The sequence below is a fragment of the Bolinopsis microptera genome, chromosome 5 (genome assembly GCF_026151205.1).
Source record: "Bolinopsis microptera isolate Bmic1 chromosome 5, MBARI_Bmic_1.0, whole genome shotgun sequence".
NCBI lineage: Eukaryota > Metazoa > Ctenophora > Tentaculata > Lobata > Bolinopsidae > Bolinopsis > Bolinopsis microptera.
Genome location: NC_087076.1, coordinates 11,908,170 through 11,936,076, shown reverse-complemented (window position 1 = coordinate 11,936,076; position 27,907 = coordinate 11,908,170). Strand labels below are relative to the sequence as shown.

The 27,907-nt window shown below is 39.2% G+C and overlaps 8 protein-coding genes across 8 annotated transcripts in view; 6 read left to right on the top strand and 2 right to left on the bottom strand.

Annotated features, from left to right (window-relative positions):
* LOC134816070 (26S proteasome regulatory subunit 4-like) overlaps window positions 1-27,907 on the top strand; it is a 92,633-nt gene that overhangs the window by 11,488 nt on the left and 53,238 nt on the right.
* On the top strand, window positions 55-3,996 carry LOC134816061 (ubiquitin carboxyl-terminal hydrolase 19-like). Its single transcript, XM_063824783.1, has 2 exons — window positions 55-249; window positions 1,135-3,996. Exons 1-2 carry the CDS (start codon window positions 64-66, stop codon window positions 3,214-3,216), a joined length of 2,268 nt encoding a protein of 755 aa, XP_063680853.1. The 5' UTR covers window positions 55-63; the 3' UTR covers window positions 3,217-3,996.
* Window positions 4,119-7,953, top strand: LOC134816062 (centrosomal protein of 83 kDa-like). Its single transcript, XM_063824784.1, has 2 exons — window positions 4,119-4,210; window positions 4,840-7,953. Exons 1-2 carry the CDS (start codon window positions 4,133-4,135, stop codon window positions 6,820-6,822), a joined length of 2,061 nt encoding a protein of 686 aa, XP_063680854.1. The 5' UTR covers window positions 4,119-4,132; the 3' UTR covers window positions 6,823-7,953.
* On the top strand, window positions 8,116-12,021 carry LOC134816073 (non-structural maintenance of chromosomes element 3 homolog). The gene is made up of 5 exons (XM_063824802.1): window positions 8,116-8,246; window positions 8,756-8,839; window positions 9,115-9,333; window positions 10,058-10,158; window positions 11,277-12,021. Exons 1-5 carry the CDS (start codon window positions 8,127-8,129, stop codon window positions 11,530-11,532), a joined length of 780 nt encoding a protein of 259 aa, XP_063680872.1. The 5' UTR covers window positions 8,116-8,126; the 3' UTR covers window positions 11,533-12,021.
* LOC134816072 (ATP-dependent RNA helicase RhlB-like) lies at window positions 12,233-17,654 on the top strand. The gene is made up of 9 exons (XM_063824801.1): window positions 12,233-12,434; window positions 12,556-12,773; window positions 12,998-13,118; window positions 13,633-13,816; window positions 14,333-14,450; window positions 14,609-14,777; window positions 15,080-15,255; window positions 16,827-16,928; window positions 17,159-17,654. The coding sequence occupies exons 1-7, from the start codon at window positions 12,240-12,242 to the stop codon at window positions 15,119-15,121; spliced, it is 1,047 nt and encodes a 348-aa protein (XP_063680871.1). The 5' UTR covers window positions 12,233-12,239; the 3' UTR covers window positions 15,122-15,255; window positions 16,827-16,928; window positions 17,159-17,654.
* LOC134815625 (uncharacterized) lies at window positions 15,540-16,626 on the bottom strand. The gene has a single exon (XM_063824174.1). The coding sequence runs from the start codon at window positions 16,539-16,541 to the stop codon at window positions 15,591-15,593; it is 951 nt and encodes a 316-aa protein (XP_063680244.1). The 5' UTR covers window positions 16,542-16,626; the 3' UTR covers window positions 15,540-15,590.
* Window positions 16,593-18,145, top strand: LOC134815449 (uncharacterized). The gene is made up of 4 exons (XM_063823984.1): window positions 16,593-16,658; window positions 16,827-16,928; window positions 17,159-17,407; window positions 18,014-18,145. Exons 1-4 carry the CDS (start codon window positions 16,593-16,595, stop codon window positions 18,143-18,145), a joined length of 549 nt encoding a protein of 182 aa, XP_063680054.1.
* Window positions 18,089-23,772, bottom strand: LOC134816069 (cyclin-dependent kinase 4-like). Its single transcript, XM_063824798.1, has 9 exons — window positions 23,632-23,772; window positions 23,271-23,389; window positions 22,256-22,397; window positions 20,944-21,111; window positions 20,132-20,241; window positions 19,578-19,628; window positions 19,298-19,433; window positions 18,964-19,142; window positions 18,089-18,830 (listed from the first exon to the last, which is right to left on the bottom strand). The coding sequence occupies exons 1-9, from the start codon at window positions 23,713-23,715 to the stop codon at window positions 18,260-18,262; spliced, it is 1,560 nt and encodes a 519-aa protein (XP_063680868.1). The 5' UTR covers window positions 23,716-23,772; the 3' UTR covers window positions 18,089-18,259.

The following is a 27,907-nucleotide window of genomic DNA, read 5'->3' as shown; positions in this document are numbered from 1 at the left end:
CATACCATCAAGACCCGTTAAGACAGATATGTCAATTATAAACTCTTAATTTTCTAACTTTAGATGGCAGAATACCTGGACAACACCGGAGTCAATGGACTCGCTAATATTGGCAACACTTGCTACATGAACTGCATTCTTCAATGCCTTGCTCACTGCCGAGGACTGAGGGACTTGTTTCTTCTGGGGCAGTTTAAACAACAAATCAATAGATTGAATCCCATTGGAACTGGCGGAAAAACTGCAGAGGTAAGCTATCATAGCTCTACACCGTTTTATCTTCTTTTGTATCTATATTGTTAAACAGTGGGGGGGGGGGGGGAAGGGGCAGATTAAAGTCAGTACATTTACATTGGGTCTTATAACGTAGCCATGTTTCATATTTGAGACATGTAAGTGTAACTCTGTATATCAATGAAACAAGAAATTTGAACATGCTAGAAATCCCTTTTTTACATATCGCTTTAAGTCATTAAATGTAAGATAGGATCTGAAAAGATGATGTGAAACAGATTCTAAAGTTCTAAATGACTAATTAATCGAACAATTTGTTTATCTCATTGAAAAAACAGTTTTGGTTATCATACATGATAGTGTACTACGACAATTGGGCTTTGATCTACACGGCTTTGATCTATACGATTCCCATAGTGCGGATCTAGTGTCAACCTAATTCACCTTAATGAAATAACTTTTCATGCTTGATATCTTGGACATCTGAGTAGCTGAGATCCCATTTTTTCAGGACAAGTGTATCTTAAAAGGCCTTGAACACAATCCATTACAAATACAATTGATGCAATCATACAAAATATCTAAAGACGGCAAAAATTAATGTTTATTTGGAAAAAATGTACATCACTATTTTTTGATTTGATATATTCCTCGAATGAGTAATAATAGCAAGTCATACCAGAAAGAATTATTTCAATTGGCACTCCGTGACTGAGAAATAAGCTGGAGCCCCAACGTATGTATACTGACTTTTGCCCCCCCCCCACCTAGCCTCCCCCCTGTACAATTTGTATTCCCCGGCCCGAAAAATTTGAAAGCAAATGAAAATTTGGCTAACTTGCACTACTCAAAACATCTTACATAAACTTATTTTTCAATAATAATTTGCTATCAATTCAGGTTTACCACACTCTCCTGCAAGACATGTGGTCTTCCAGAAGAGGGACTACTAATCCCCAGCAGCTCAAGTCTATTCTTGCCAACAAGTCTGATTTGTATTCGGGGTTCCAGCAGCAAGATGCCCAGGAGTTTTTATCTATTTTGCTCGACACACTACATGAAGATCTGAACCAAGGTGATATCAAAAAAACTTTTATCATGCCTGATGGTGATGGAAAATGTGATGAAGATGTTGCCAAGGAATCCTGGGCTTTTCATAAGCAGCGAAATGAGTCTTTCTTTGTTGAAAACTTTATGGGTCAATATAAATCCAAGGTCTCGTGTTTGGAGTGTGGCAAAGTGTCGATAACATTTGATCCCTACATGTACCTCTCACTACCAATTGCTAAAGATAAATCTCCAGTTGAATATTATTTTCTTTCTCAAGCCTCTCCTGCAGTGGCTAGATGCAAGGTCTATGCTCATCTCCCCGTTGGTGCTAATATTTTATTGAAAAAAATATCTGAGGATATTAAAGTGGATTGTGACAAGCTTACCCTTTTCACTGTGTCCAAAAGCACCATCGTTGGTGTTTTTTCTGCAACCGATATAGTGAGCAATGAAAATCTAAATCAAGGTCAGTTGATAGTCAGAGAAAACAAAAACTCTGCTGAGAACTCCATTCTGATTAAAGTTGTCAGTGCTGTTTCTGAACCGTTTGTGCAGAAATCATGTGCCTGTTGCGGAACAACTGGAGACTTGAAGAGGTGCCTTCGGTGCAGGAAAGTGAGCTATTGTAATCAGGAATGCCAGAAAAAGCATTACAAAAACCACAAGTCTGACTGCAAAGCTCTTCTTCAAACTGTCGGAATTCCTCAAGTACTCTACATAAAGCAAAAAGATTTAAAGCTTGACAAGCTGCAGAGTTTTCTATCATCTGCGAACATTCATTTGAACTTTGTTCAAGCTAAAAAGGTCAAACCACGCTGTGAGCTAAGATTGGGAAATAATACAGGGGCGAATTATGATAGTACAGCATTGACTTCAAACACTAAACCCTCTGAATTAGCCAATGCTATCAAGCAGGAATTAACCTTTGTTTTAGTATACGACAACTCCTCAAAGAATCTTCTTGGTCAGCAAGATTTCGATATCTTTGACCACGACAGTTTTCGTTTTCACCAGCCTAAAAGCTCTCTCGGAGATTGTTTTGAAGCTTTCACACAAGAAGAATGTCTCCCCGATTCCGAACTATGGAAATGTCCTCGTTGCAATAAATTGCAGAGGGCGACCAAACAAATATCCCTTTACAGTTGTCCTAACTACTTGACCGTCCATTTGAAACGCTTCCAAGCAAAAAATATCATAGTATTTGATAAGATTGATAAACTAATCTCATTCCCTGCCAACAACCTTGACCTCCTAGAATACTCAGTCAGAAGAAGCAATGTCCCTCAAGGGTATTACGTTTACGATTTGTACGGAGTGGCGAACCACTACGGGAGTCTGTACAGAGGTCACTACACTGCCTACGCTAGGCTGTCAGGTGCTAACAGCACATGGAGGGAGTTTGACGACCGCTCTGTGACTGATGTTAATGAGAACTCTGTGCAGTCTTCAGCTGCATACGTTCTGTTCTACAAGAGACGACGTTTCACTGAGTCGATATCAAGAGGCATTCTCTCAAGTGATGAGGATGAAGAAGAGTTTTTTGATGCGTGCACTGGAGATGGTCGCAAGGAAACCTCTGACCATTCTGATGACAACAGCTGTTACTTTGAAGCGAAGGTACCTGAGAGGGAAGAAATTCCTGGGTTTGCTAACGATATTAATATTTCAACTCCTACCTCCAATAAAACGACGAGCCACGACTCCTCGGAGAACATGGAACTAGATGAGGTAGATAGCCAGAAAACCGCTGAAGGGAGCAGCTCATCTGATGTGTCATGTGACTACGTGAAAGTTGGTAGCAGTGATCTTCCTGACAGCAAGCTGACAGAAGACGATTGCAGTGACCGTATAAGTCCCATTGAAGACGAGGAAATTCTCAACCCTGTATCCTTGGACACAATCCAGATTCACTTTGAGGATGAGCTTGACTAACTAAATGAACTGTTTTCGCTTGATCCCCGATCCAGTAGAACTTTTCGGATTGAACTTTTCTAATCTCTTTGGATTACATATTATATAATATATCACTTGAGACTTGTTTGCGAAAGCAATCGGTTTACCAGACTTAAACTGGCTGTTTTTTCACAGTACTATTTGTCTTAACTCATGATAAAGAGTGTATAATAGCCAAAAAAATGAAGCTCTGTGAACGAAATTGTGAAACTTAAATTAAGTCTGAATCACAAATATTATGTTATATCGAGGGATTGATACCTTTCTAGAAAACTTCGTTGCTCCATAGTAGTGATGCTCTGGAGCATACCTTTTAGAATAAAGGGTTACATTTTATCAGGTGAAGTTCTTATTACTTGCATTTCTTATTACACAGTAAACCCTGATTTACCTCCCCCGTTTCTTCTCCCCAAACTCGACTCCGAGGTGAATCAGGATTTTACTGTATCCTGTAATAGTGTAAACTCTTATTAGAGGGTTTTCAGTAGTATTTGTGTGATATTTGTGTTAAAGTGGAGGAAGTGAAATAGGAAAGCTCAAAAACAAATCAGGTTGTTATCATCAAAACTATGTGTTAAAACTCTAAGAAACTATTTAACTATTTAAGAGCTTTGTCTTCGGTTGTTTAAAATTCTTGTCTTAAGATTGTATCTTTAGTTTTCAATATATTTGTATAACGTTGGATATATGATATATATTTGATTTTACTAACTTACCGAGTTTCATTGTTATCTACAATTAACCATCTATTAAAAGTTTCAGTATCAAGATTAGCTTCTTAATTCGTAGAATGTTCTGATTAAAACAATTCTCTGGAAAACATTTAATGACTACAAAATACATTCATTATTCATAACAATAAAGAACTAAAATTGTATATTGTTTTAGGAGGTACATGCAATCATTTCAAGGGATAGATGCTAGCTATGAGGGAGGTGCTGGGGACTCCTCTACAGAGCGCCTTATCATGCAGGTAGTGTATGTTAATATAAGTATTAATACTTATTAACTTAATAAGTATTAATGAATAATAAGTTTATAAGTTTATTAGGAATATCTTATATCTTTTATCTCTGTGCTAGCTTACTTTTGACTGCCTTGTTGATATGCTGATATTCTTTTAAAATCTTCAGATTTCTTCTAAGCTTGTTGCAAGTGTGAGCAAGTAATGTACATATTATGTACTGTGTTATCATGTTATTATGTAATGGTTATGTTGAAATATTTTACACTTTATTTTGGAGCCAATGATCAATGGTGTAATTTCTCCGACCGTGATTACGAAATTCCAGTGCGATTAAATTAGAGTAATATTTAAATCATTGTTTCGAATTAAGTTTAACTGTGTACAATATTTGGTTTAAGAACTGTTTAGCGCCTAGCTACGAATAGGAACGATATACAATTGAAACACAAAGGCTACGAACTTAAAGTTTTACGAATTATCAAATTTAAAGTTCATCGGGGTAACATTTCGTGAAACTTCAAGTTCGTGGTTTTTGCGTTTCATTTGGTACTTTAAGCGAGTATGATAAAGTGGTAGATACATATTCACTTGAAAAAGTAACTTTGAAACTTGCAAATTATCAGTATGTATTTCAGGAGCTTGAGATGAAGAACGGTTTAGAAGCTATGTTGGCTGACCAACGAATCACTGCTGAGAAATACAAAGCTAACTTTAGCTTTCTAGAGGCCCAGCATGTTCAACTTCAGTCAGAGACCCACCAACTTAAAGATGACATAGCTCAGAAAGACTCGCAGATGAAAAACTACGGGAAGAAATACGAGAACCAGATTTGTCAACTGGAAGCTGATAGGGACAGGCTGCTGATGGATGTAGAAGGGATGAAAGCCAAGGTGATGACACCCGCAAAGCTAGAAAATCTTCGACAGAGTTTGTTGAGAGATGTTGAACAGATTTACAAGCAGCATCTTGCTCAAACAGAGGATGAAGTTGAAGCTTACAGGAAGGAACTTAACAAACTCAAATTCGATCACAACTTCCTGAAGACGGAGTATGAGAATTGCCAAAACGAATTTTCTCAAAAATTGGAAGACATCCATGCCAAGTATAAATTAGACATAGACACCTTACAGAGGAAATGTGAGTCTTTGAAGAAGTCATTAGAACAGAAAGGTGTTGCTGCACAGGAATCCATATCTCTGGTAAAAGAGAACACCAAATTGTCGGCGAAAGTTAAATCCCTCATTGCTGAAAATGATTCATACCGGAAACAAATAACTGAAGAGTGTCGGAAAAGTGACGAGAGAGTTGTGAAAGTGTCGACCCAGCTGTCAGAGCTGCATGTAAAGCATGAAATAGTTAACAATGATAACAAGAGTATGATTACGCGAATTGAGAAGCTCCAAGATAAGTTAGAGCAGGCAAACGATGACAAAACCAAGCAAATTCCTCACATTGCAAAACTCGAAGATCAAGTTATGAAGCTTACTTCTGACCTTGAAGATGCAAACCAGAAGCATAAAATGGAATTGTCGATGGCAGAAAATAATTTCAAGCGACAATTAAGTGAGGCAAAAAAGGAAGCTGATGATGTCCAAGCCAAGCACGCTGATACTCGTACTCAAACTGAATTCATGACGAAAACAATAGATCAGTTAAAAACTAATTTGAGGCAAAAAGAAAAAGATTTTTCTGAGAAACTGCAATCGATTAAAGATCAGCAATGGGATAGTGTCAATCGAGCAAGTCAAGAAAAAGCAGCTGCTGAAGCAAAGATAATCGCTGCTGAAAAGCTTCATTCGGATAAGAGTCATAGTTTGAACATAGAGCTCGAGAAAATGAGAAGTAGTAACGAATCTCTCTCAGCTTCAATGCAAGCAGCAACCAAAGAAAAGGATGCTCTGGAAACACAAATAACCAAACTCAAATCCTCCATGGAGTCCAAGGACAAAGATCTTGCCTACTATCAAAAGATTGAAATGGAAATGCAAAACCTCGAGTCACGACTAAAAGGCTCAAACTCGCAGTACAAAGAGGAAGTCATTGAATGTGATAAACTAAAAGCTCAAAACAAGTTAGCCACTGACGAGATAAGCACATTAAGAAACCAAATTCAAGACATGAAGACAGAGTTTGAGAAAGTCTCTCAAACAAAGAAGATGAGTTACGAAAAGGAAACTGAAGTTATAAGTGACAAATACCAGTCTTTAAAAAAGAGGATTAGCAAAGGGGAGAAACGTAGAGAAACAATCTTAAACCTTGCTAAAAAGCAGAAAAGTCAATATCAGAAAGAAATTGATGCCTTAAAGGACTCGGTGATATGCTGCCAAGCCAGAGAAAAACAATACGAGCTTGAAAAGGAGTCCATGCGGAGAAATCACGAGCTTGAGACGAACAAACTGCGGAGAAATATAGAACAATTCAAAGTGAGAGCAACTGAGTTCGAGAGTTTACTTTACAATCCAAACGTTGGAAACTCTGGAAATGCTACCATGCCTCTACCAGATTCATTTTCGACGATAGCAGCTGCAACGAAAGAGCAGCAGCACGAGCTTGCTGAAATTAGCAAGAATTTGAACGATTTTCAGGAGAAGCAAGCTGATTTGGAGAAAGTTGTCTAAGCTTGTCGCATCGATATTAATTTATATTTAATGTTAACTGAATGAATTTATTCTCTAGACATTATAACATGTGACCCAGGACCCTGGGCCATGTTAAATGTGTATATTTTCGGTTTTTGACACGCCTGGGCAGGAGGACCCACGTATATTCTACAATTTGTATCCGTAGTTCACAGAGGTTTGTAGGTTTTTTACTTTGTGTTTTTTGGGCAAGTCCCTTTAGTATAATGTGTGCTGATAGCTGGACTGTGATATTTCATTTGTCAAATTTCACTATTTTATTTTAAATTGGATAGTAAATTTCTATCAGAAGAATCAGATTTGGTTGTGTAAAGGTGCAATGTTCGGGTGTTAAACCATATAAACAATTTTCTGTATATGACGCATTATATATAATTTCATAATTCACTTTGCATGGTACCAAAACGAAAAATCAAGCAAAAAATAACCATCCTTCAATTCTTTTTTAACGGGGCATGCTGTATCTCACTTCTTACAGATTATCAGATTTCACAATGTTGAATATGTTTGATACAACCCGATTGGCAGTTTTTCACATTTTTACGTCAACAATTCATAAAATATTTTGGTACTTTGCAATTCTAATCTTACACGAATTTAAGTTGTTTATCATAATAATATATAATATACCTTATCGGCCCTAATTTCGCTGGCCGAAATTGGTGCTGGACTTTTATGCCACCGGCCTTGATTCATGCCAAAATTTAAAATTACGGTCAAATTTTAAATGTCTCTGATTTCTATTTTGTTGGTTATCTTGTGATTCTAATCAAATTTGTCTCATTGCCCAAATAACTAGATCGCAAAATCTACTTTAAATAACTGACGATTTAAGTTCTGATTACCGCTGGCCTTTATAATTACACTAAACCAAATGCAGATATAGGTGGCTAAAACGTGCAGTCAAATTTGGGTCGAAAAGGTATGAAATGATTTTTAAATTATGTATCATATTTAATTAAGAAAGCATATATCTGTGTATATAAAGTAAAATATCAGCCAAGTTAAAATCAAATAATTATATTTTATTCTGAAGATAGTTTAGACTTGTGCTGTTATTATATAACTGTATCAATATACTTGTACAATTATTATTATCACAACAATTAAACATTGTACATTGTCAAGTTTATGTTTTACGAGATCTTGTGTTGTGCCTTTTACGTAAGATAACCTTTCAAGTCGATCATTGATGGCCAGTATCTCTTACGCTAATTTAAAATAATACCCACCCGTTAAAATCGACACACTGCCGTCACCAACTATTATCACACCAAATAAGTATGTCTCAAAACAAAAGAGCGAAGACAAATGGTGGTCTGGATGACGCACAGCCCAGCACATCAAGCTCCAACACATCCCAGTCCACCCCTGACGCCAGAGCTCTCGCCCGGTCTGAGCAGGTACGTCATAATTAATTCAGGGTGTAGGACAGATTGAGGGTATTCAGTGCTGGTTGTAGGAGTGTAGGGTGTAGGACAGATTAGGTGTAGGGTGTAGGAGTTAGGACAGAGTTCAAACAAAGATGGTGGTTTGATCTGAGGTATCCATGATACAGATCATCATAACATATTCGTGTATCCTAATTCCTAATATATAATGGTGTCCACTACTGTAGCTGTAGTCTGTACTCTAGATCTACTGTACTCTCCTATAATGGGAAAGTTCATATTTGATACAAGAGAAACGCCATTTTCGGGCGTGAGGACAGTTTAGGACTCGGGCGTGAGGACAGTTTAGGACTCCTCCAACTACATTAAATCAATTCCTTCTGTAACGTCCTGAATAAATATAGTTACAGAAGAATATATTACGTAAGCCAGTCTAGGAGGAGGCGGTTTGGGAAAGCTCACGAGTTATTCATATTATACTTCAATATGAAATTAAAATAGTTATGGAATTTTAATTTCAGGCTAAAGCCCAGCTCTCTGCAACAGACGTTAAGAAGTTAGAAGTTGAACTCGCCAGATTCCTTTTATTTGCTGACAAGAAAAACGTACGATATATCAACTGTAATTTGTTGGATTGAGTTCTCTCTCCATCAATACTACTCATTCTTATACTTCCCAAGTATAATTCATATTATTTCATATCATCATTAATCTCCTCGGAGTGGTACATTGGTACAATGATTATCCAACAAGTAAAATATCATACCGTATTATTCTTAATACCTCTTAAATTTTTAAATAACTATCACTTTTAACATGCTTGATTAATAAAACTACCGTGTAATAGTCTAATTATAACAATAATAACATCCGTGTTCAGATCCCGACAAAGAAACAGGACATAGTGAAACATGTCCTAAAAGAACATTCTAGACTCCTTCCATCAGTGCTAGAAGGAGCTAGAAAGTATCTGAAACAGACGTTCGACTATTCGGTGTGCGAGGTGGAGTATAACAAGAACAAGTATTACATCCTGAGAAATAACATAGTTCTCCCCGAACTGCAGCAGTTAACAAGACCGGCTCATGCTCTGTCACAGGTACAAGCTCGCTACTCAGTTAATTAGTTAATTAGTTAACTTACTTAAGGGGAGATACACCAAAAACGTTTTTGGTGTATCTCCCCTTAATCTAGACATTACAGTTAATAACCAGAAACTAATATATTATTAATATAACTAAAAACTAATATAATATAACTAAAACTACAAACCGCAAAGCACAGTTACTATTGCATAGAACCTAGAAACCTGTTAAATACATATATCACGTCAGCAGTATGCTGGAAATTGTAGACCCCTACACGCACCAAGCAGTTCTATTGTGTAGACATTACAGTAGCGTCAGCATTTATGCCACTTTCGAAATACCCCCTAGCCATGAATATTGATGTGTCTGGTCACTTACTTGATCTCCGTATATTTTGCAATACCAGGCGAATAACAGACTCTGTTATAGTCAATAATATAATATTATATATAGTCAATAATACTATGACACTATGCCATAATATATATGTACAGATATAAATAAATAAATTCTAACATTTATTACACGCTTCGACATTAAAAAATACCCAACATAAGATGTACATTTAAGTCATTCAAGCGAGACTTAGTGTTGAAATACCAAGATTATGGATTTTTTTAAACAGTTCAGATTTTATGAACAAATATATAGTATAAATAATATTTAAGTACTACCACTGCATTCTGCATATTTATAATGGTTCACCTTATTGACCCCTTACATATTCCCCCTCAGTTGGCACTGCTTACAATAATACTGAGTATGATACACATGGCAAATAACGCCCTGGATGAAGCGGATTTGTGGGAGACTCTCAAAATACTCGGTATAGACAAGTAAGTCTGGACTACCATTTAAGCTGCTTCATGTATTTGTAGAGTGTGTCGAAAGTTTTGGATTCTTTGTAAGACACTGAATCCTGCAGCGAAAGTGTATAGTGAGATTTGCAGCTGAATTGTCGGAAGGATCGTATATTCTACTGGTAGACATACATTGTCATTTGGACACCGCAAGCAAGATTCTATTAAACTTACACCTCTGACAGTTAACAAGTACTCGTAGCTGAACTAGTTTACAACCAGCTAATAGACTTGTGTTTGCTAACTCCGAGCTATCTACAAATCCAGGTTCGAATTGTAACGCCACAGAGATAAGTCGGCCCGGCTGAGTTCTTATTAGATTGAATGCGGTATTTCGAGTAGCTGATACACTCGAGCGATAACTGCAATGTTTTCCTATTTTGAGCCCAAAGTTTGAAGCTGTGTTCAATTACACTAATGCAAATACTAAATGGATGTATTCATGTGTAAAAAACTTCAGACTAGGTGTTAGTAACACCTCACTGTGGAGATGCCAGCTAAAGACGAGTCTTACATTGAAACCTCATTGAAGCACTAATTCTCCAACAATAAATTCACCGGTGGCTCAATTAAGGCTTTTCCACTCGTATTATTATTGTATGGGATCAATTACTGGAAACCATTATCGCGAACAGGCAGGAAAATTAATTCCCGAGTTGTACTCAGAATGCAATGACCAAGATGCGAAATCCGGATACTCGTGACGTGGGGACAGTGGGAATCGAATATATGTAGTTGAGCATTGGTTAAGAATCGCTAGTATTCTTAGCAGATTAAGTAAAGTTAAATGAATAGCTTATTTAATTTCTAACAGTATGACTAATTATTAGGAGTTAAATGTCAATGATTACTTATTCTAACATGTGAAAAGCTTAACCTCAGTATGTGCAGATACTTTTTCGCAACAGTGCACTATTAACTTTTCATGATAACGATGCTCGAGTTCTATACCTTTTTAGTGTTTGGCAATGAACCAAACGAAGCCAAGAAATGTTGAGTACTCGTTATAGATAATAGATGATACATTTGTGATGAGGCGAGTACATTTGTACATTAGTACATTTCCCAATCATAACACCTTCTTTCTCTCCCAGGTCAGAAACTCACGTAGATTTCGGAGAAGCAGACAAGCTTCTAAACGAGTTTGTTAAGCAGATGTACATTGAGAAGCACAAACTAACCACCTCAAAAGGGCTGGTGACCCAGTTGAGATGGGGAATGAGAGCGTATCACGAGGTGAAGATGTCGGATATCTTGTTGTTTGTAGCTAGTATTTACGATGTGGACGCTAGTGTGTGGAAGAAACAGTTTAGTTCACACGACGGTGCTATGGAAACTCCTAGCTTGTAGTTGCTATGGAAACTCCTAGCTTGTAGTTTTTGTAGTTTCAGTGATAACTTGAAGAGCTTCTAGTCTGAATGGCTCTTTTTAAAATTATTTTCTTAAATTGCAATTTTTGACAATTTTGAAGGAACATTTTTTAGCTGTTACAGCTGAAAAATGTTCCATCAAAATGTTCCATCAAAAACTTCTACAGTAGAAGTTGATAATTTTACTTCCATGCGCATTTTAAAGAAAATCAGTTGTTTTTATTTTTAATTTACAGTAAACTGTAAAGTTTTTATTTTCTCGAGTATCTACGGATTATCGACGAGTCAAACGAGTGTGTGCAAACCTCAGCACCAAATCAAATCAACTTTTAGCTGACGGCAATATAATATTCTCGTTTGAAATTTAGTTAAATTATTGGTTTTCATATTTGCTTTAATTTAAATGTACGCTCATTTGTATTTATTGAGCACGTATTATCATTTTAATGTTATTTTATCTATTTTACTATTCAGCTGTCTTTATTCGCTGATTTCAAATACTATCTACTTATAATAAGAAAAATGTTAAAATTCTTGGCTATACAATAAAGTATCCTTTACACAAAAATGCAGCCAATCATGCTTTTGGTACTAGACCAGAAATATCAAAACTCCCACTTTATACTTAGGATAATTATACAACTTACATAACTAACACCACTTCGACTTACTTTTTAATTTCCAGTCATGTTCCGGCGTGCTATCAGTTGCTGTCGGAGTTACGGATGCCATCACGTGACAAATTATCACGTGACAAACTCTGCTCAAGTTAACAAGCGAAGTTACATCATCAACCAGTGGTCACAGATGGGGTTACACCCCGCTTTAGAACAGAGATTATATGACGTTAACTTTAAACAACCTACCCCCATTCAAGCCAGGGTGCGTTATTGTTAGTTTGTTATTGTTAGTTGTGTAGAAGTTTTGCTGATTCTTGAAGGTACCACTTGGAGTGGCTAGTGTACAAAGTTTAATAGTGAAGATAACAGTTGCTTAATTTCAGAGTATCCCGTATATTCTAGATGGTAGACATACAGTGTGTCATGCTGAGACCGGCACTGGCAAGACGTTCTGTTATCTTATACCTCTGGTTAACAAGCTACTCTGTGAGGGTGACACTAGTTCTACAGACCAGGCTAAGGTTCAGTATCTTGTGTTTGCTCCTACTCCCGAGCTAGGATTACAGATATCCCAGATGTTCGACATGATCCGTCCACCAGAGTAAGTTGCTGTCCAGTTTGTTTGTATTTGTGTCGTTATTTAGTTGTTTATATTGGTGGTTTTTCCGAGATAGCTATAGCATCTGAGACCATTCGTGCATGTTTTTCTCCTATTTCGGACTCCGATACCACGTTTGAAGCTTGTTGTTACCCCGATTACACAATTAAATGTTAAAAATTACTTAAACTGTTGATGATATTAATTAATAAGTGTAAAAACTTCAGACTAGGGAAGATAACACCTCACCTGTGGGAAGGTGTCGAGAAAGGACGGAGCTACATTGACAAAACCTCACCTCTAATCATCACTACATTCTCTAAACTTAGAAATTATAATTACTACCAGGTGAGCCTAATTTACAGGCTATTTATTCCTTATACCTCCTATATATACTTTATTTCGTTCATCATACAAGGGATCCAAATTAGCTGGGAAGCCTATTACGAAAGAGGTATGAGATTAAATTAGATTCCTTAGTTGTATCCTGATTCCTAAGGTTGGTATCTGCCTGTTGGAGTAGATCCGGATACTCGTGACCGGTGGGGACAATGTTGTGAATCTGGAATATAATGGGTCAATGTTGGAGGCTGATTGGTTAAGAAATCGCTTACGTATTACGTTAGCTAGATTAAGGGGAAGAGGTTAAATGGAATAGCTTATTTAATTTCTAAACAGTAGTGACTTAATTAATTAAGGAGGGGGTCTAAAATGGTACAAATCTGGATTACTTAATATCGTAACATGTGAACAAGCTCTAACCTCTGTCATGTGTCAGAATAGCTTTCTTCTCCAACAGTGCACTTACTTAACATTTTCATTGATATACGAATGGCTCTCGAAGTTCTATAACCTTTTTCAGCTGTTTGGGCACGTGCCAACCATAATTCTGGACGAAGCCGATGTTTATCATACTGGTCGATTGAAGAATGTTACATACAGAATCCTTGGAGAATTGGTCGATCCATTCAAGTATTTTAAGGTTTCAAAGCAGCTTCCGAAACCCAAACAACTGGTTTATGTCGCGGCTACTCTCAACAAATTTGGTGAGTTTATTGTGTTAGGTGCTTTGGTAGTAGTGGAACATTAGTAGTGCTAAACTATTTACCTGTTTCCTGCAGTTATTTTCTGCCTGCAGTCTAGAATATGCAATGAAATATGCGGCCGTTACTCCGACAGGTTAAGCCGCATTTTACCCTCCCAACAGTTCGGTAGGGTCTACTGATACACTTTTATTGTGGAATAATTGGCGCGAAATTCACAATTAATGCGGCGCGCGCGCGTATCTAGCGCGTGCATGCTCTACGCGACGACCTTATTTACTCGTGATGGAAGGACCAATCCGATTCAGGGCCGTGAGTGACTCCGTTCAATGCAGTATCCTACTGTTGAGATCGAAGCTTTTTGCGTGTGCGAATGGTTGAAATTACAACATAGGTGTCGGTCAATTCATGTGATTGTGATGCATGCGGACGAAATAAGAAGTATCTATACATGTATACTTTTGAATCGGTCCTTGGGTGCGTAGATCATGCTTGATTTAACAGCTGCATTTATTTCAGAGAAAGAAGGTAGTGGCAACAATCTAAGGCGTTGGTTAGAGTTTCATGAATTGTCACCAGTAATGGCTAAAAGCGAGGGAGTACACGCCACCCCTGAATCTCTTGAAACACACTGGAGGTAAGAATCTGCCCATCATACTTCTATCACAAGAATGTAACACATAAATTAATATATTCTATACTAAGGTTGGGCATCAAATATTTAAATTAATAATACTATCGCCTCAGTAAGCCGCTCGGAAATATTTATAACTTCTATCAGATTGTTTTCACCAGGCGAGTTGAAGACGAGGATTTTACCCGGGATTTGATTGACGTGATAGAAAGTGTATACTGTGAAGAAGAGCTACAATTACAGGACTCCGTTCCAGAGGACTACGTTCAACAAGGAGACTTGGGGGTCAGAGTCAGGATATCTCGATACACATCCCTGAAGATTTGGCTCGTACGTTTCTAGAACCTTCTCTCTGTCCAGCACACTCTTTCTGTTTCGATCCTTTTTAAAAACTTCTTTACCTTCGACTAGAAGTTTGACTACTTCAAGCCTTATTCATCAAACTTTAAACTAATACTTATAGCGGTGGGCACGAAAATGCTAATTTTCCAAATTTTTGAACGGCCCTGTTTTTTAGGTAAAGGGACCTCCAAAATGAAAAAATTACTTGGTTTAGGCGGGTTTAGGGTCAAAAAAGCCCAAAATAAATATTTTTTTAATGGGTAAGTATTACTTACCCATTTTCATTGCAGCAATACAGGAGGAGGTGTTGCACCCTGACCGTAAGGTTCTGATATTCATGAACAGCGCGGAGTCAGTCAATGTGCTGTATAGGAATCTTATAAACTACATGAAACAGTCGCCCTGCAAATCAGTGAGGGACCTCGCCAGGAAGGTGTACCGTCTATCTGGTTCACTCACCAGAGAGGTAATGTATTGAATACTACTGATAAACATAGTTTAATAATATACAGCCATTTTGATAAAAATGTATTATATCGTTAAACCATTATTAAAATTCTAGTGATTTAGTGTAGATCTAGACTGGAACTTAATCTGAAGATGTCCGGATACGTGGCCACTTTAGCTTTGATTACAAGCTTTTTATTATTTTGTCGATCAACACAAAGATGTATATGTGAGTGCTGGTAGCTTAGAAAAGCAATAATAAATTTGTTCGATGATAAAATCACTGAATTTTACAGGAAATTAGTCAAACATTCACCGTTCTATTGAGCTACCTAACTATATATGATCAAAATTTCATTCCTCCTCCTGCGTTGAAGTGTCTGGTAGAAAGTTGGGATGGAATCCCCACTTGTACATACCACACAAGTTGTAACCTCTAGCTACTTTAGCGAACCCTTCCTCTCCCCAGCTCGGTCCCCAGCTGTTCTTCAGCAGTACATAATCCGGAGCATAACCCACAGCAGCCATAGCGTGGTCTACTTGCGGACCACATTTAGGATAGTCAAATATCCCCGTTTTGTAGTAGAAGAAAGGTTCGATGGCGTTGAACTCCACGACGATGGGGCCATCAGCCAGGGCTGCTATCATCTGATCAGCCCCATACCTGTAGGAATAATATCTCTGCTTCACATTAGTTATTCCACTAACTTTACCTTCAGCCAGACATTTAGGGTTTGATCTGCCAATGTATTTGTAGTCAGCCTGTTTACTCAATACCTCCCTCTCGTACACGTACTCGAATGCCTTCAAGCTGTCTCCGCCATCACACCCATCTCTGTAGGGGCTGGCACAGTCCACTATTTCCTGGTCACTGAGAGACTCTTTACCGCTGCCTGCTGCAGCTGCCCGGGTCTCTATCACTGCCACTGCTGCGAAGGCCCAACATGAACCACAACCCCATTGTTCTCGAGAAGGAGTCACGTGACCTTGTTCCCTCCAGTTTACTGACTCTGGCCCTTTGGGGAGGGAGCTAGGATTGCTGGTTTCTACACGGTCGTGAGTCGCATTAAGGCCTTTGTAGCCTGCTCGTTCCGCGGCTGTCATGAGTGTGAATTTGTTTACTGCCGCTTTCCATCTTCCGCCAGATTCTGAGTTTAGAGCTTTGATCTTTTTCACGTTGTGAGAAAACAGCTTAAATCTTTCAACTGTTAGTGGCAGTCCTGCTAAATCTGTCTGATCTATAAATAGATTCGCTAAGTTCTCGGTGGAACCCAGTGCCAAAAAACTCACCAACAAAACCAGCATTGTTATAGATTCTAAAAGATTCAGCAGATTTAGAAGATTTAGCAGGTCAAAATGAATCTATCAGCAAATTATAGTTCTCCGTTTAGAGCCTGGCGCCAGATGTACTTCGCATCTCCTGTAAATTGATTTGTCTATTGTGGCCAGGTTTAAAAATTGATTTGACAGAGATCCATCGAATCATTTAAACTCTGAACCATCCAAACTCTCAAATTTAACAGCATTCGTTCTCCTTCTAATTTCATCTGCAGTATAATTTAGAAGTTTTTCTTTACAGAATTGTTTCAGGAACGAGCAGCTGTGATGAAGAGAATAGGAAGGGGGAGTGTCAGAATTCTAATCGCCTCAGATGTAGCTTCAAGGGGAATAGACATACCTGGTCTTGACGTGGTGAGAACAAGTTTTAACGTTTTGAAAGCAGACTGGGTTTTATTTGGCGATTAAAGCTGAGAGCGTTTAAAGCTGAGAGCGATACTTCAACCAAAAGGATCTCCCCTTTCAGCTAGTCTTTTAAGGCATATTTAGATTGTGAACAGGTGATAAACTAGGTTGTGTATACTGTATTACAGGTGATAAACCACCCTTAAATTAGTTCATGTTATAAACCACACTTAATCCAGGTTATAAACGGTCAGCTGCCCGTTGACTCTACTGGATATCTACACAGAGCAGGACGTACAGCTAGAATGGGTAATGCCGGAGTGGTCCTCAACTTCCTGTCAAACTACGATGTACCGCTGTACAGTGCGATTACTGATGCCATGAAGAAGAAAGTCCCGAACCTTAACGACACAATGAGGGGCCCTCCCAACCACGAGAAGAGATACGAACAATTAGATACAAACGATGTGAACAGGAGAAAACAATCCGTAGACCCATGGCTGCATGACAGACCGTCAACTTTTGTGTCCAAACTTTACCGCAGTGATTTTGAGATTAAGTGAAATGTTCTCTACGCGATATGATTTTCAGCCTGATAAAATTTCATACATCAGAGTGTTTTAGATTTTGATAACCTAGGTTTTTGTTACTGATCAGTGATCGGGGTTACTAATCTGTTTATTTTTAAAGATTTTTGATTAATTTATTTTTAAAAACTTAAATGCTCTTAAAAAATGAAACTAGTTTCTTCGGTGTCCGGTCATTAATTAAAGTAAACTGCACATAACAAAAGTTATCTGTTGTTATATTAAATTCGAGATGATTCCCTATTAAATAAACCTCAGACTATCGCTAGATAAAATTAATTATATCAAATTATTAAAAATATAAAAACGATTAAATATAAATTAAAGCGGATAAGTTTCGTAAAAATGGAAGAATTTCCTCTACCTTTCATGCGAGTAGTCAAATAAAGTACACGGTATAAAATGCGGTACAGATTCTCTGAAGATGAAACAGGGAATAAATAAAAGTAAAAATGAGAGTATAAATTATGAAATCTTAAATAAGCCACGACCCATCTCCTATTTTAGTATAAACTACAGGGTCGGAGGCTAGACCTAAAGTCGGAGGCTAGACCTTCAAGTTCATGCAGGGTTTTTGTTTGGTGGCGTTGTGACATGGATTTCGCTCTTTTTCCTGTTCTGGTTTGTCAGAAGGATTAGGCCACTTTCACGGCTCCTCGTGCATCTTTGCTGGGACCTAATTTGAGGATATGCAGTGGCTTTGAATTGGCTGGATTTGATAACCAACTATCATTAACATAACCTATTAAATCATCATCTAAGAGTCTGGCTGCTACACGGAACGTTTTCTTTATCTAGAGCTGACCCGGATGTTTCCTCAGACTTTACTGGGGACGCTTTTTTCTCCAGACGCTCTGACTTCCGAGACTGGCACTCCAGAGTGGATAGATTTTCTAGTTTACAGGACTCGTCCCCTGAAGTGTGAGGAGATGGTCTCTTTTCTAAACGCTCCGACTTACGAGGTGAAGTGATCGTAACTTGTCTCTTCTCGGGAGTTCCTAGAACTACTTCAGGGCACATAATCCGGACTTCTTTGCGAGGTGTGTCTTTTCTAGGTGTTTCTTTCCTGGGCGTCTCTTTCTTCAAAAGCTTAGGGGTAAACTTTTTTGGAGTTTTTGGCAATTCCTTTCGAGGGGTGTACTTCTTTGGTGTCTTAGGGGCATCTTTTTTGGGAGTTTTTGGTGGCTCTTTCTTAGGAGTTTGACTTCCGAGTTTTGGTGGCTCTTTCTTAGGAGTTTGACTTCCGAGTTTATATTTCTTAGACGAACTGCTTTCTGGGGACTGGTCGTCAGATCTCTTCCTCTTCTCACCTTTCCCTTCGGCACTGAGAAGAATTATAAGTTTTAAAATCCCCCCAAATGATTCATTTAAAGTATTCATTTAAATATGGGAAATCTTCATAATACGCATGTAAAATAGGATCGTCAGTTTGACTCTTAAAGTTACAAGGTCCTTACCCGATTTCAATTTCATCGTCATCAGTAGCTAGGGAAGGAATGGGTCCTGCTAGAGACATGGAGTGTCTTTGTCGGGTCATGATTCCAGGTCTACGACAAGTTATTACATCGTCAAACCAAGCGTGTTCCATGGCATTAGCGGCTGTTATCCGGTCCCGCAGATCAAATCTCATCATGTTCTGAGAGGAGTATCGTTCAGCTATTTTCATGTATAGTTGGTACATTGGCCCTCATATCCAAGTGAATTTGTAAGGTAACACCGCATTGCTTGAACTTACTGTATCATAATGACAGGGTTCCTAGAGGAAATTGTGTCCCTTTTAAATAAACTAACCGTGAAAAGATCAATGCCCAGTTCTGAGACAGAAGGAATGATATCAGACATTTTCTGTGGAGTGTAATTAGGGAACTGGTCGAGGGGTATTATGCACCCTTTTGGAAATCTGTCTTCACTCGGTACGCCGACTACCCTACAATTTTAATGGTGGTCAAAAAAGCACCGATTAAAGTTTTAAGTAAAAACAAATTTCAACATGTTAAAATGGGGAGATAAACTCCTGAGAAATAAGATTTTTGTAAGAGTCTGTTATCGCGGTTAAATTTAGGTAACCTACTTGAATATGTGCTGCAGTTGCTCAATTTCCGTTCTCCCGTTGAACAGTGGACTGAAAGGGTGGATATATTAAATTTATGAAGGGGTATGCAGCAGGGTGGCCCCCGTGTGACGAAATCCAACGAATTAGTCGTCTGTGTCTGACAGAGCAGTTATGTGTGCAATAGTGCAGAGTAGATATAACATTAGTGCTCGCACGACCGCAGTTTAAATTAGTACACCACAATAACGTCATATGGAAGCCAAGAGAAATGGTTGTTAACATGTCTTGGTGTTTGCCGTTCAATGTGTCATCAATATGTTCTACTCCTATTTTTGTCAGCAGTATATTTTTGCATAGCACATGTCTTTGACCATCATCTGGCTGATGCGCTCGCGCGCTTGCAGCGCGTACAATTTTGGATGAAGAAAAGATGATATTTCGTTAGAATTAAATCAGCGCGCGTCACGCGTAGTTGATTAAATTTTTATTCAATTTGCCAGAATGGTAGGGTAGTTCACAAAGGAATTTGCAGAGATTGCGAGGTTTGAGATCACACGGGGCGCTGTGTGTACCTTCTATTAACTAGTTCCGCGAATATGCAGCCCAAACTCCACACGTCCACCTTATTGCTGTAGTCGCAGTTCAGTAGGACTTCAGGTGCTCTGTACCAAAGCGTTATCACCTGCAAATGTTATCTTTCACATTCTGTTATCTGTTATCTGTTATCTTAACAAATTCAGATCCATATTCAATTCTTAAACCGCTAATCTATGGAGATCGACACGAAATTAAGTTATGTTCATGAAAATGCACTCATATCCTGTTGAGAGGTTGGTAGATTGCCTTTCCCTCAACATATAGTCCGACAGTTATTACATATGCTGTACTAACAGACTACTGCTAATTTGGTGGGAGAATAGCAGACAGCAGAGGAGATATATAGTAATCCTAGGTTCAAAGTGACATATAGTTAACTCGAACAATGAGAGTTGCTTGATTAGTTACTGGAGTTTTAAGTAGATGGCAAGCAGACATTTACCTGGTCAAACCTGTACTAGCCCTAAAGGGGGCTAGAAACTAATTCAATCATGAACTTGATTAGAATATATCATTAGATCAATCAATATCTGGATGATTTAAAGTCATTACAATGAGACCGAAACTTTTCTTTTCTACCAAAGTTAATATAATATATGCGTTGAATAATTCAACATCACATTAAACAGCATTGAGCATCAACAAGTTACACTTATTAACAAAAATGTAGGTAAAATATGCAGCACAGGATCTTACCGAGTCTCCAGAATATTATGCTTATTCTTACATAACAATGTAATCTCAACCTTAGCTATATTACAGTATTGATTGTATTAAGCTATCTAACCTCGGGGGTCACTACTTTCTGTATCCAGATGAATTTAGAGAGCCCGAAATCAGCTATCTTGATCACCCCTGCAGTGGAGATAAGAACATTCTGGGGCTTAAGATCTCGGTGAATGATGGAGAGGGAGTGGAGGAACTCAATACCGCACACCAACTGTAGCACTATGTTCTGAAATTACAATTAATTAATTCCCTGATTAGGGTCGCCCCATTTATTATCTACTAACCTGTCACATGACACCAGCCCTGGGAAATCTCTGAAATTGGCTGTGGGAACCGCACATTTGTGACGGAACAAAGCCTTGTGGTGGGTGGTATTCCAGTCACGTGACATAGTATCCTGGTCACGCCTGGTTGAGAGGTAGAAGAACTACCGGGGCGCAACTGTTGGTGGGCCGGGCTGAACTACCAAACTTTCACGTGAAACACAGTGTGTAGACGGGCCACATTTCACAACATTTGTGTGCTCCTGCGTTCACACCTATTGTAATGACCTTCAGGGCGATGCACCATCTACTGAAACAAACTATTCCCTGTCATTACTGTAGTTAATGCCTCCATACAAATGTAAATATTGGACCTCAGAAGTACATGAATAAATTCTGTTCAAGAAAAATACACATAATTAAACATTTCACAGAGCAAATTTAAGTCCACGTGTAAATATTTCGGACGTGCTGATTGGTCTAGAAATGACAGTGACACCTTACTGTGGCTCTGAAGGCTTACTGGTTACAGGACGTTAAGGTGAACTGTATCAATGTACCTTATGGGGTGCTTATGGGACCAAAGTGCGGATGTACAAGAACTTACACACTTTTAGCTAGTTCAAGGAAATGATGATTTATTTAAAACTGCACCTTAGTGTTCATGTTTAACTGTTTAAGTGGTCTAAGCGGAATGCAAACTAGAGCACGTGACTACTAGAGCTAGAGCGCGTGACTACCATAATATGTTGGTTCTAAGGTTCCCTTAGATCACGAATATTTAGACACTTTCTTCAAATATTGAAAAATACTGAGAGAGAAGTGTCCATATACTGTAGAATGTAGATTGTAGAATTAGAATTTACCAATGTACATTGTACATGAACATGAAGTAAGAGGTTTAGCAGCGGGTACACTACTTACTAATTTACAATTTGTTCATGTACACTCAGATATATAAAAGATTCTCTGACGAGAATACAGTGTACACTACACGTGTATTACACTACACGTGTATTACACTACATTTTATTACACTACACGTGTATTACACTACATTTTATTACACTAAACGTGTATTACACTACATTCTATTACACAACATACCTTTATTTCATTGGTAGGCAGGTTAGGTTGAGGGTAGTGTTGCAGAAACTGAAACAGGTCCTGTTCGATGTACTCGAATACCAAAGTCAGCTGCATCAGTCTCCTGTGATCCTCGTCGTCGTACATGAACAAATCAATCAACCTTCAAAATAGAGCATGGTAAATATAGTTGCTTGTACAGCTCACCAACCCAAACAAATGCTTAGCCAGTTTATATCTCTTAAATCGGGGGGGGGGGGGGGGGGGGGGGGGGGGGGGGGGGATCAGGTACCAAGTGCCGGACATCACGTCGACTAAGTGTAGTTTTGGATATTTTTCACTAGACCCACCCACCCCCTTTGCGGTACTAACTGTTTTTTTGGATAATACGTAAGACACCCACCCCTTTTGCCGCCTTTTGCGGTACTAACTGTCGAAAAATCGTGGTACTAACTGTTTTTTGGTGTATAGAATAAGATACCCACCCATAAATTGCTTTAAACAGCTCATTAAACATTGGAAATGGAAAAATTATACCCACTAATATTTAGTAGGGGTTTGTTTTCAATGTAGTCGAATTAGATAAAAAGTTACCCAAAAAATTTTAAAATTACAAAAAACCCAAAAAAAACTCAAAAAAACCTCAAAACCCATTCCCAAAATTGAAATTTGAGGTAAAATTATTTTTTTGGGGTTGGACACCCAAAAAATGAACCCCTTAGTACCATGTACTAACTGTTTTTCTGGAAAATGGGCAGTAGACCCACCAGTTAGTACCATGTACTAACTGTGTTTTTGGGAGAAAAAATGACCCACCCACCAACGTCATGTCCGGTACTAAGTGTATGATCCCCCCCCCCCCCGCTTAAATGTAGTTTTGCAAGAGTTATTGATGAGAGTTCAGACTAGATTGGCTGACATTTCGAATGCTGCCTATTTTAAAGAGTTCTGTTGTTTCTAGATTGAATTCAGTGGAACAGCCGAATAAGGAAAGCTACAAAGAATATCCTAAATAATTGGTATCTGTAACTCTAACCGGATGATGTTGGGATGTTTGAATTTGTCAGTTTGTCTAAGAACAGATATCTCCCTGAGAAACTCTCTGGGAATTCCATGGTATGTCTGCTGGATTCTTGCTTGTTTTACTGCGACAATCTAAGAATAGTTTTGCGTTAAGCTAAGTAAGTCTAGACGAATAATTAATGCTTGATCTAATATTTTAATTACACTGCACATTTTTTATGGTTTGTTGAAAATGAAGAATGGAACAGGAAGTCATGTTTCAAAGGTTCTGGATTGTATTGATCCCAATAAATATAGCAGTAGTCAACAGTTCAAATAGTGCGTGAATCATGCAATTTGAGTCAAAAATTAAAGACAAGATTTAATGAGTTTACTTCTTGGGTAGGCTCGTGAAGTGCTCTGTAAACAACACCAAATGTACCACAGCCAATCTTCTCTAGCAACTTATAGTTGTCCATCCCATGCCCCCTTAACTGTGTAGGTAAGGTTAGATTCAGCTGCCAAGTTGCGTTATTCTAATATTGGGAGGATAAAGTCAATTTGAGATAACTTGTTTACCCATCTTCGTCAAATTAAAATTGAAAAAGAACAATTATAACTCTGAAACAGTTACAGCTTTTTATTGAAGCTGGAAAAAATTAGAAATTAAACTCGTCACACGATCTTCAAATATTGCATTGCCATTTTCAATTATTTCATTGCTGTCATAAACATGAACCAAGAGTAATATATAGGAAAACAATTTCAAATATTAGATTTGTTTGGAGAGGCGAATCATACACAGTTTAGGCTCTTGAAATCTTCGATATAAAAATCATCTTGAGAGAACCTCCTGAATAGAATTAAGTTAGGCTCAAATTTAGGCGAAACAAAACAGTCTTAAAAACAAGAATCCCAAAAATTTCGTATGAATGGAAAAAATCTTTTATTATAAACAAATTAAAAGAGACACCAATCAATAACAAAAACATAAATACTGACAAAAATAAAGAAAGACTAATAAATTACACAACACAAATATCTAAACTTATCATCTTATAACTTTAATTCTATTTATCCCCAAAATATTAGTTCTGAACATAGAAATTAAACGGTGCTCTTCTCTATCAAGTTCCATTGCTGGACATTTCTTGACAAACGCAACTTTAAAATTGATAAGACTCATGGATTGAGTATAAGACTTATCAGCATCAAATTTAAATTTTAAATTTGCTCCTGTGCCCATTAAAACGTTGTCTCACTTCAGTGGTTTTCTGACCAAAATATGTGCTCTCTCCTAAATTACTATCTGTACAAATACTACACTGGGCAACATATATCACAATTTCAAATATTGTTGACGAAAAAATTAACACAACAGATATCTAAATATATCAACTAAATCTTTGATTTTATCCAATACATTTCTTGTACGATAAAAACGTTCTAGTTGAAATGTTTTACCGCTCATGGGAAACATAATCACTGTGCACTTCACTCGTGCTCTTGACATTGCTAAGTACAAATTCCTCAAGTCACACAGTTTGTCTACCATACCACGGTCCTCAGGTCTTATAAAATCTAATTCCAACATATCACGCACAGACTTCATTTCATGATCCTTTAATAAGTGTAAAATGATAACTGCTGGCCACTCTTTTGAATAGGTTGCTGTTAATGAACAAAATCTTGTATCTTTTGGAAGACCTCCTTTAACGATATCGTCAACTAAACATGACATGTCTTTATTTGACTCAGTATATATCAAACCGATATCAGTAACATCAATGAAATTATCCTGGCATAATTTGCTCAATTCTTGATCAAAAATCACTCGAACTAAGTCTTGATTAAAGTTCTCCAAAACGTGTATGGCAGATTTTGGACCATGTATATAATGCCCAGGAGTTTGCACAGGAACAATGATGTCTAGTTCTACATCATCAGACTTTAAGCGTAATTTCTCCTCTTCAATGTTCACATTTCTAATCACGGATAGGACTAATGATAAATCAAAACTGTTCCTCAAGATCTTCATCAAATTTACTTGTTGGCTTGAAGAAAAGGTCTTCCTCAGTGATGTCTTTAAATCTATATAGGGGGGGGGGTGTCATGTCCGTCTATGTCCGCCTATGTCCTGTCCTTTTTGGATTCTATGAGACAACGGACGTGTTTTTTGGGACATTGGCGGACACGGACGGACATTGGCGGACTTGGACGGACATTGGCGGACTCGGACGGACATTGGCGGACTCGGACGGACATTGGCGGACCCGGACGGACATTGGCGGACTTGGATGGACATTGGTGGACATTAGCGGACATTGGTGGACATTAGCGGACAAACATTTTGAGGACTGAAGAGTACTGAAGAGTACTGAAGAGTACTGAGGAGGATGGCTGAGAAGGATGGCTGAGGAGGATGGCTGAGGAGGATGACTGAGGAGGATGACTGAGGAGGATGACTGAGAGGGAGGAGAAGGATCAGGAAGACCCAGGAGGAGGAGAAGGAGGAGGACCCAGAAGGAGGACCTAGGAGGAGGAGGATGACTCAGGAGGAGGAGGACTCAGGAGGAGGACTGAGAAGGAGGAGGACTGAGGAGGATGGCTGAGGAGGATGGCTGAGGAGGATGACTGAGAGGGAGGAGGAGGAGGAAGAGGAGGAAGAGGACTGAGGAGGAGGAGGAGAAGGACTGAGGAGGAGAAGGAGGACCCAGGAGGAGGAGGACCCAGGAGGAGGACCCAGGAAAAGGCCCCAGGAGGAGGAGGAGGACTGGGGAGGAGGAGAACTGTTGAGGACTGATGAGGAGGACTGAGGACGAGGAGGAAGAGTAGGAGGAGGACTGAGGAGGGGAGGAGGAAGAGGACTGGGGAGGATCAGGAAGACCCAGGAGGACCCAGGTCCCCAGGAGGAGGAGGAGGAGGAGGACCCAGGAGGAGGAGGAGGACTGAGGAAGACTGAGGAGGACTGACGATGACTGAGAAGGAGGACTGGGGAGGATGGCTGAGGAGGATGACTGAGGAGGATGACTGAGGAGGATGACTGAGAGGGAGGAGGAGGAGGACTCAGGAGGAGGACTCAGAAGGAAGAGGAGGAGGACTCAGGAAGAGGACTTAGGAGAAATGAGAAGGAGGACTGAGGAGAACTGAGGAGGAGGAGGAGGAGGAGGACTGAATAGGAGGAGGAGAAGGAGGGGGACTGGGAGAGGACTGGGGAGGAGGAGGACTGATGAGAAGGATGAGGAGGAGGACCCAGGAGGAGGAGGACTGAGGACCGAGGAGGAAGAGGAGGAGGATGAAGAGGAGGAGGAGGACCCAGGAAGAGGAGGACTGAGGAGGAGGACTGAGGAGGATCGAGGAGGACTGAGGAGGATGGCTGAGGAGGATGACTGAGAGGGAAGAGGAGGAGGAGGACTGAGGAGGACTGAGAAGGAGGAGGAGGAGGAGGAGGACTGAATAGGAGGAGGAGGAGGGGGACTGGGGGAGGACTGAGGAGGAGGATGGAGGACTGAGGAGAAGGATGAGGAGGAGGACTGAGGAGGACTGAAGACTGAGGAGGAAGAGGAGGAGGATGAAGAGGAGGAGGAGGACCCAGGAGGAGGACCCAGGAGGAGGACTCAGTAGGAGGAGGACTGGGGAGGAGGAGGACTGTTGAGGACTGATGAGGAGGACTGAGGACGAGGAGGAGGAGTAGGAGGAGGACTGAGGAGGGGAGGAGGAAGAGGACTGAGGAAGATCAGGAAGACCCAGGGGGAGGAGGAGGAAGAGTAGGAGGAGGAAGCATCTAAATGTTATTTCCATTTTTGTCCGTTTTTGTCCATTTTTGTCCGTTTTTGTCCGCTCTATTTGTTGTCCGTTTTGAAAATATAGGGTACCGAACGGACAAAAAACATGATCCCCCTATAACAGCAAAAATTGAACATTTTATTTAGCAATTTAGGTGTCCATTAATGTCCACCTATGTCCGCCTATGTCCGCCTATGTCCGTCTATGTCCGCATATGTCCGCCTATGTCCGCCTATGTCCGTCTATGTCCGCCTATGTCCGCCTATGTCCTGTCCTTTTTGGATTCTATGAGACAAGCGGACATAGACGGACGTGACACCCCCCCCCCCCCCCCTATATATAAATTATCAAAATGCGCCCGATGCATGACGCCCTGGGTAAGATCACATGCAACACAGATATAGTGAGTTGCTGATAACTCCAACAATTTAGCCAAAAATCCAGTTAAATCCAATTCTTTAAGTGGCTCTGACCAATCCCAATCATGCAAGCATTGTATGTCGTCAACAAACAGGTTGACTCCTTGCAATGACATAAGAATCTTTGGAATCATGATGTCTGATTTTCCTAAGAAAACTGAGTGTTTTCGCACTGCAATTACTACCTGACTATCGAGATGGCAGCGAATTATTTCACTGCATATGGTATTGACTGGCGTATCAGGGTTATCAATTGCTATTATCTGATATTCTATACAAGCATTTTGTAATATTTTTTCATATTGGGCTGTTGATTTGTCTGCTCCTACAAGGTCAAACAGTACAATTTTGTTCAGTGTACTTGCCAGCGCTAGTTGTATTAATTTTGCCAGCAGTACAACAGTTTTACCTGTCCCTGCAGGTCCATTAATCCAAAGCAGCGCTTCAGGCGAATTTATCAGTTCAA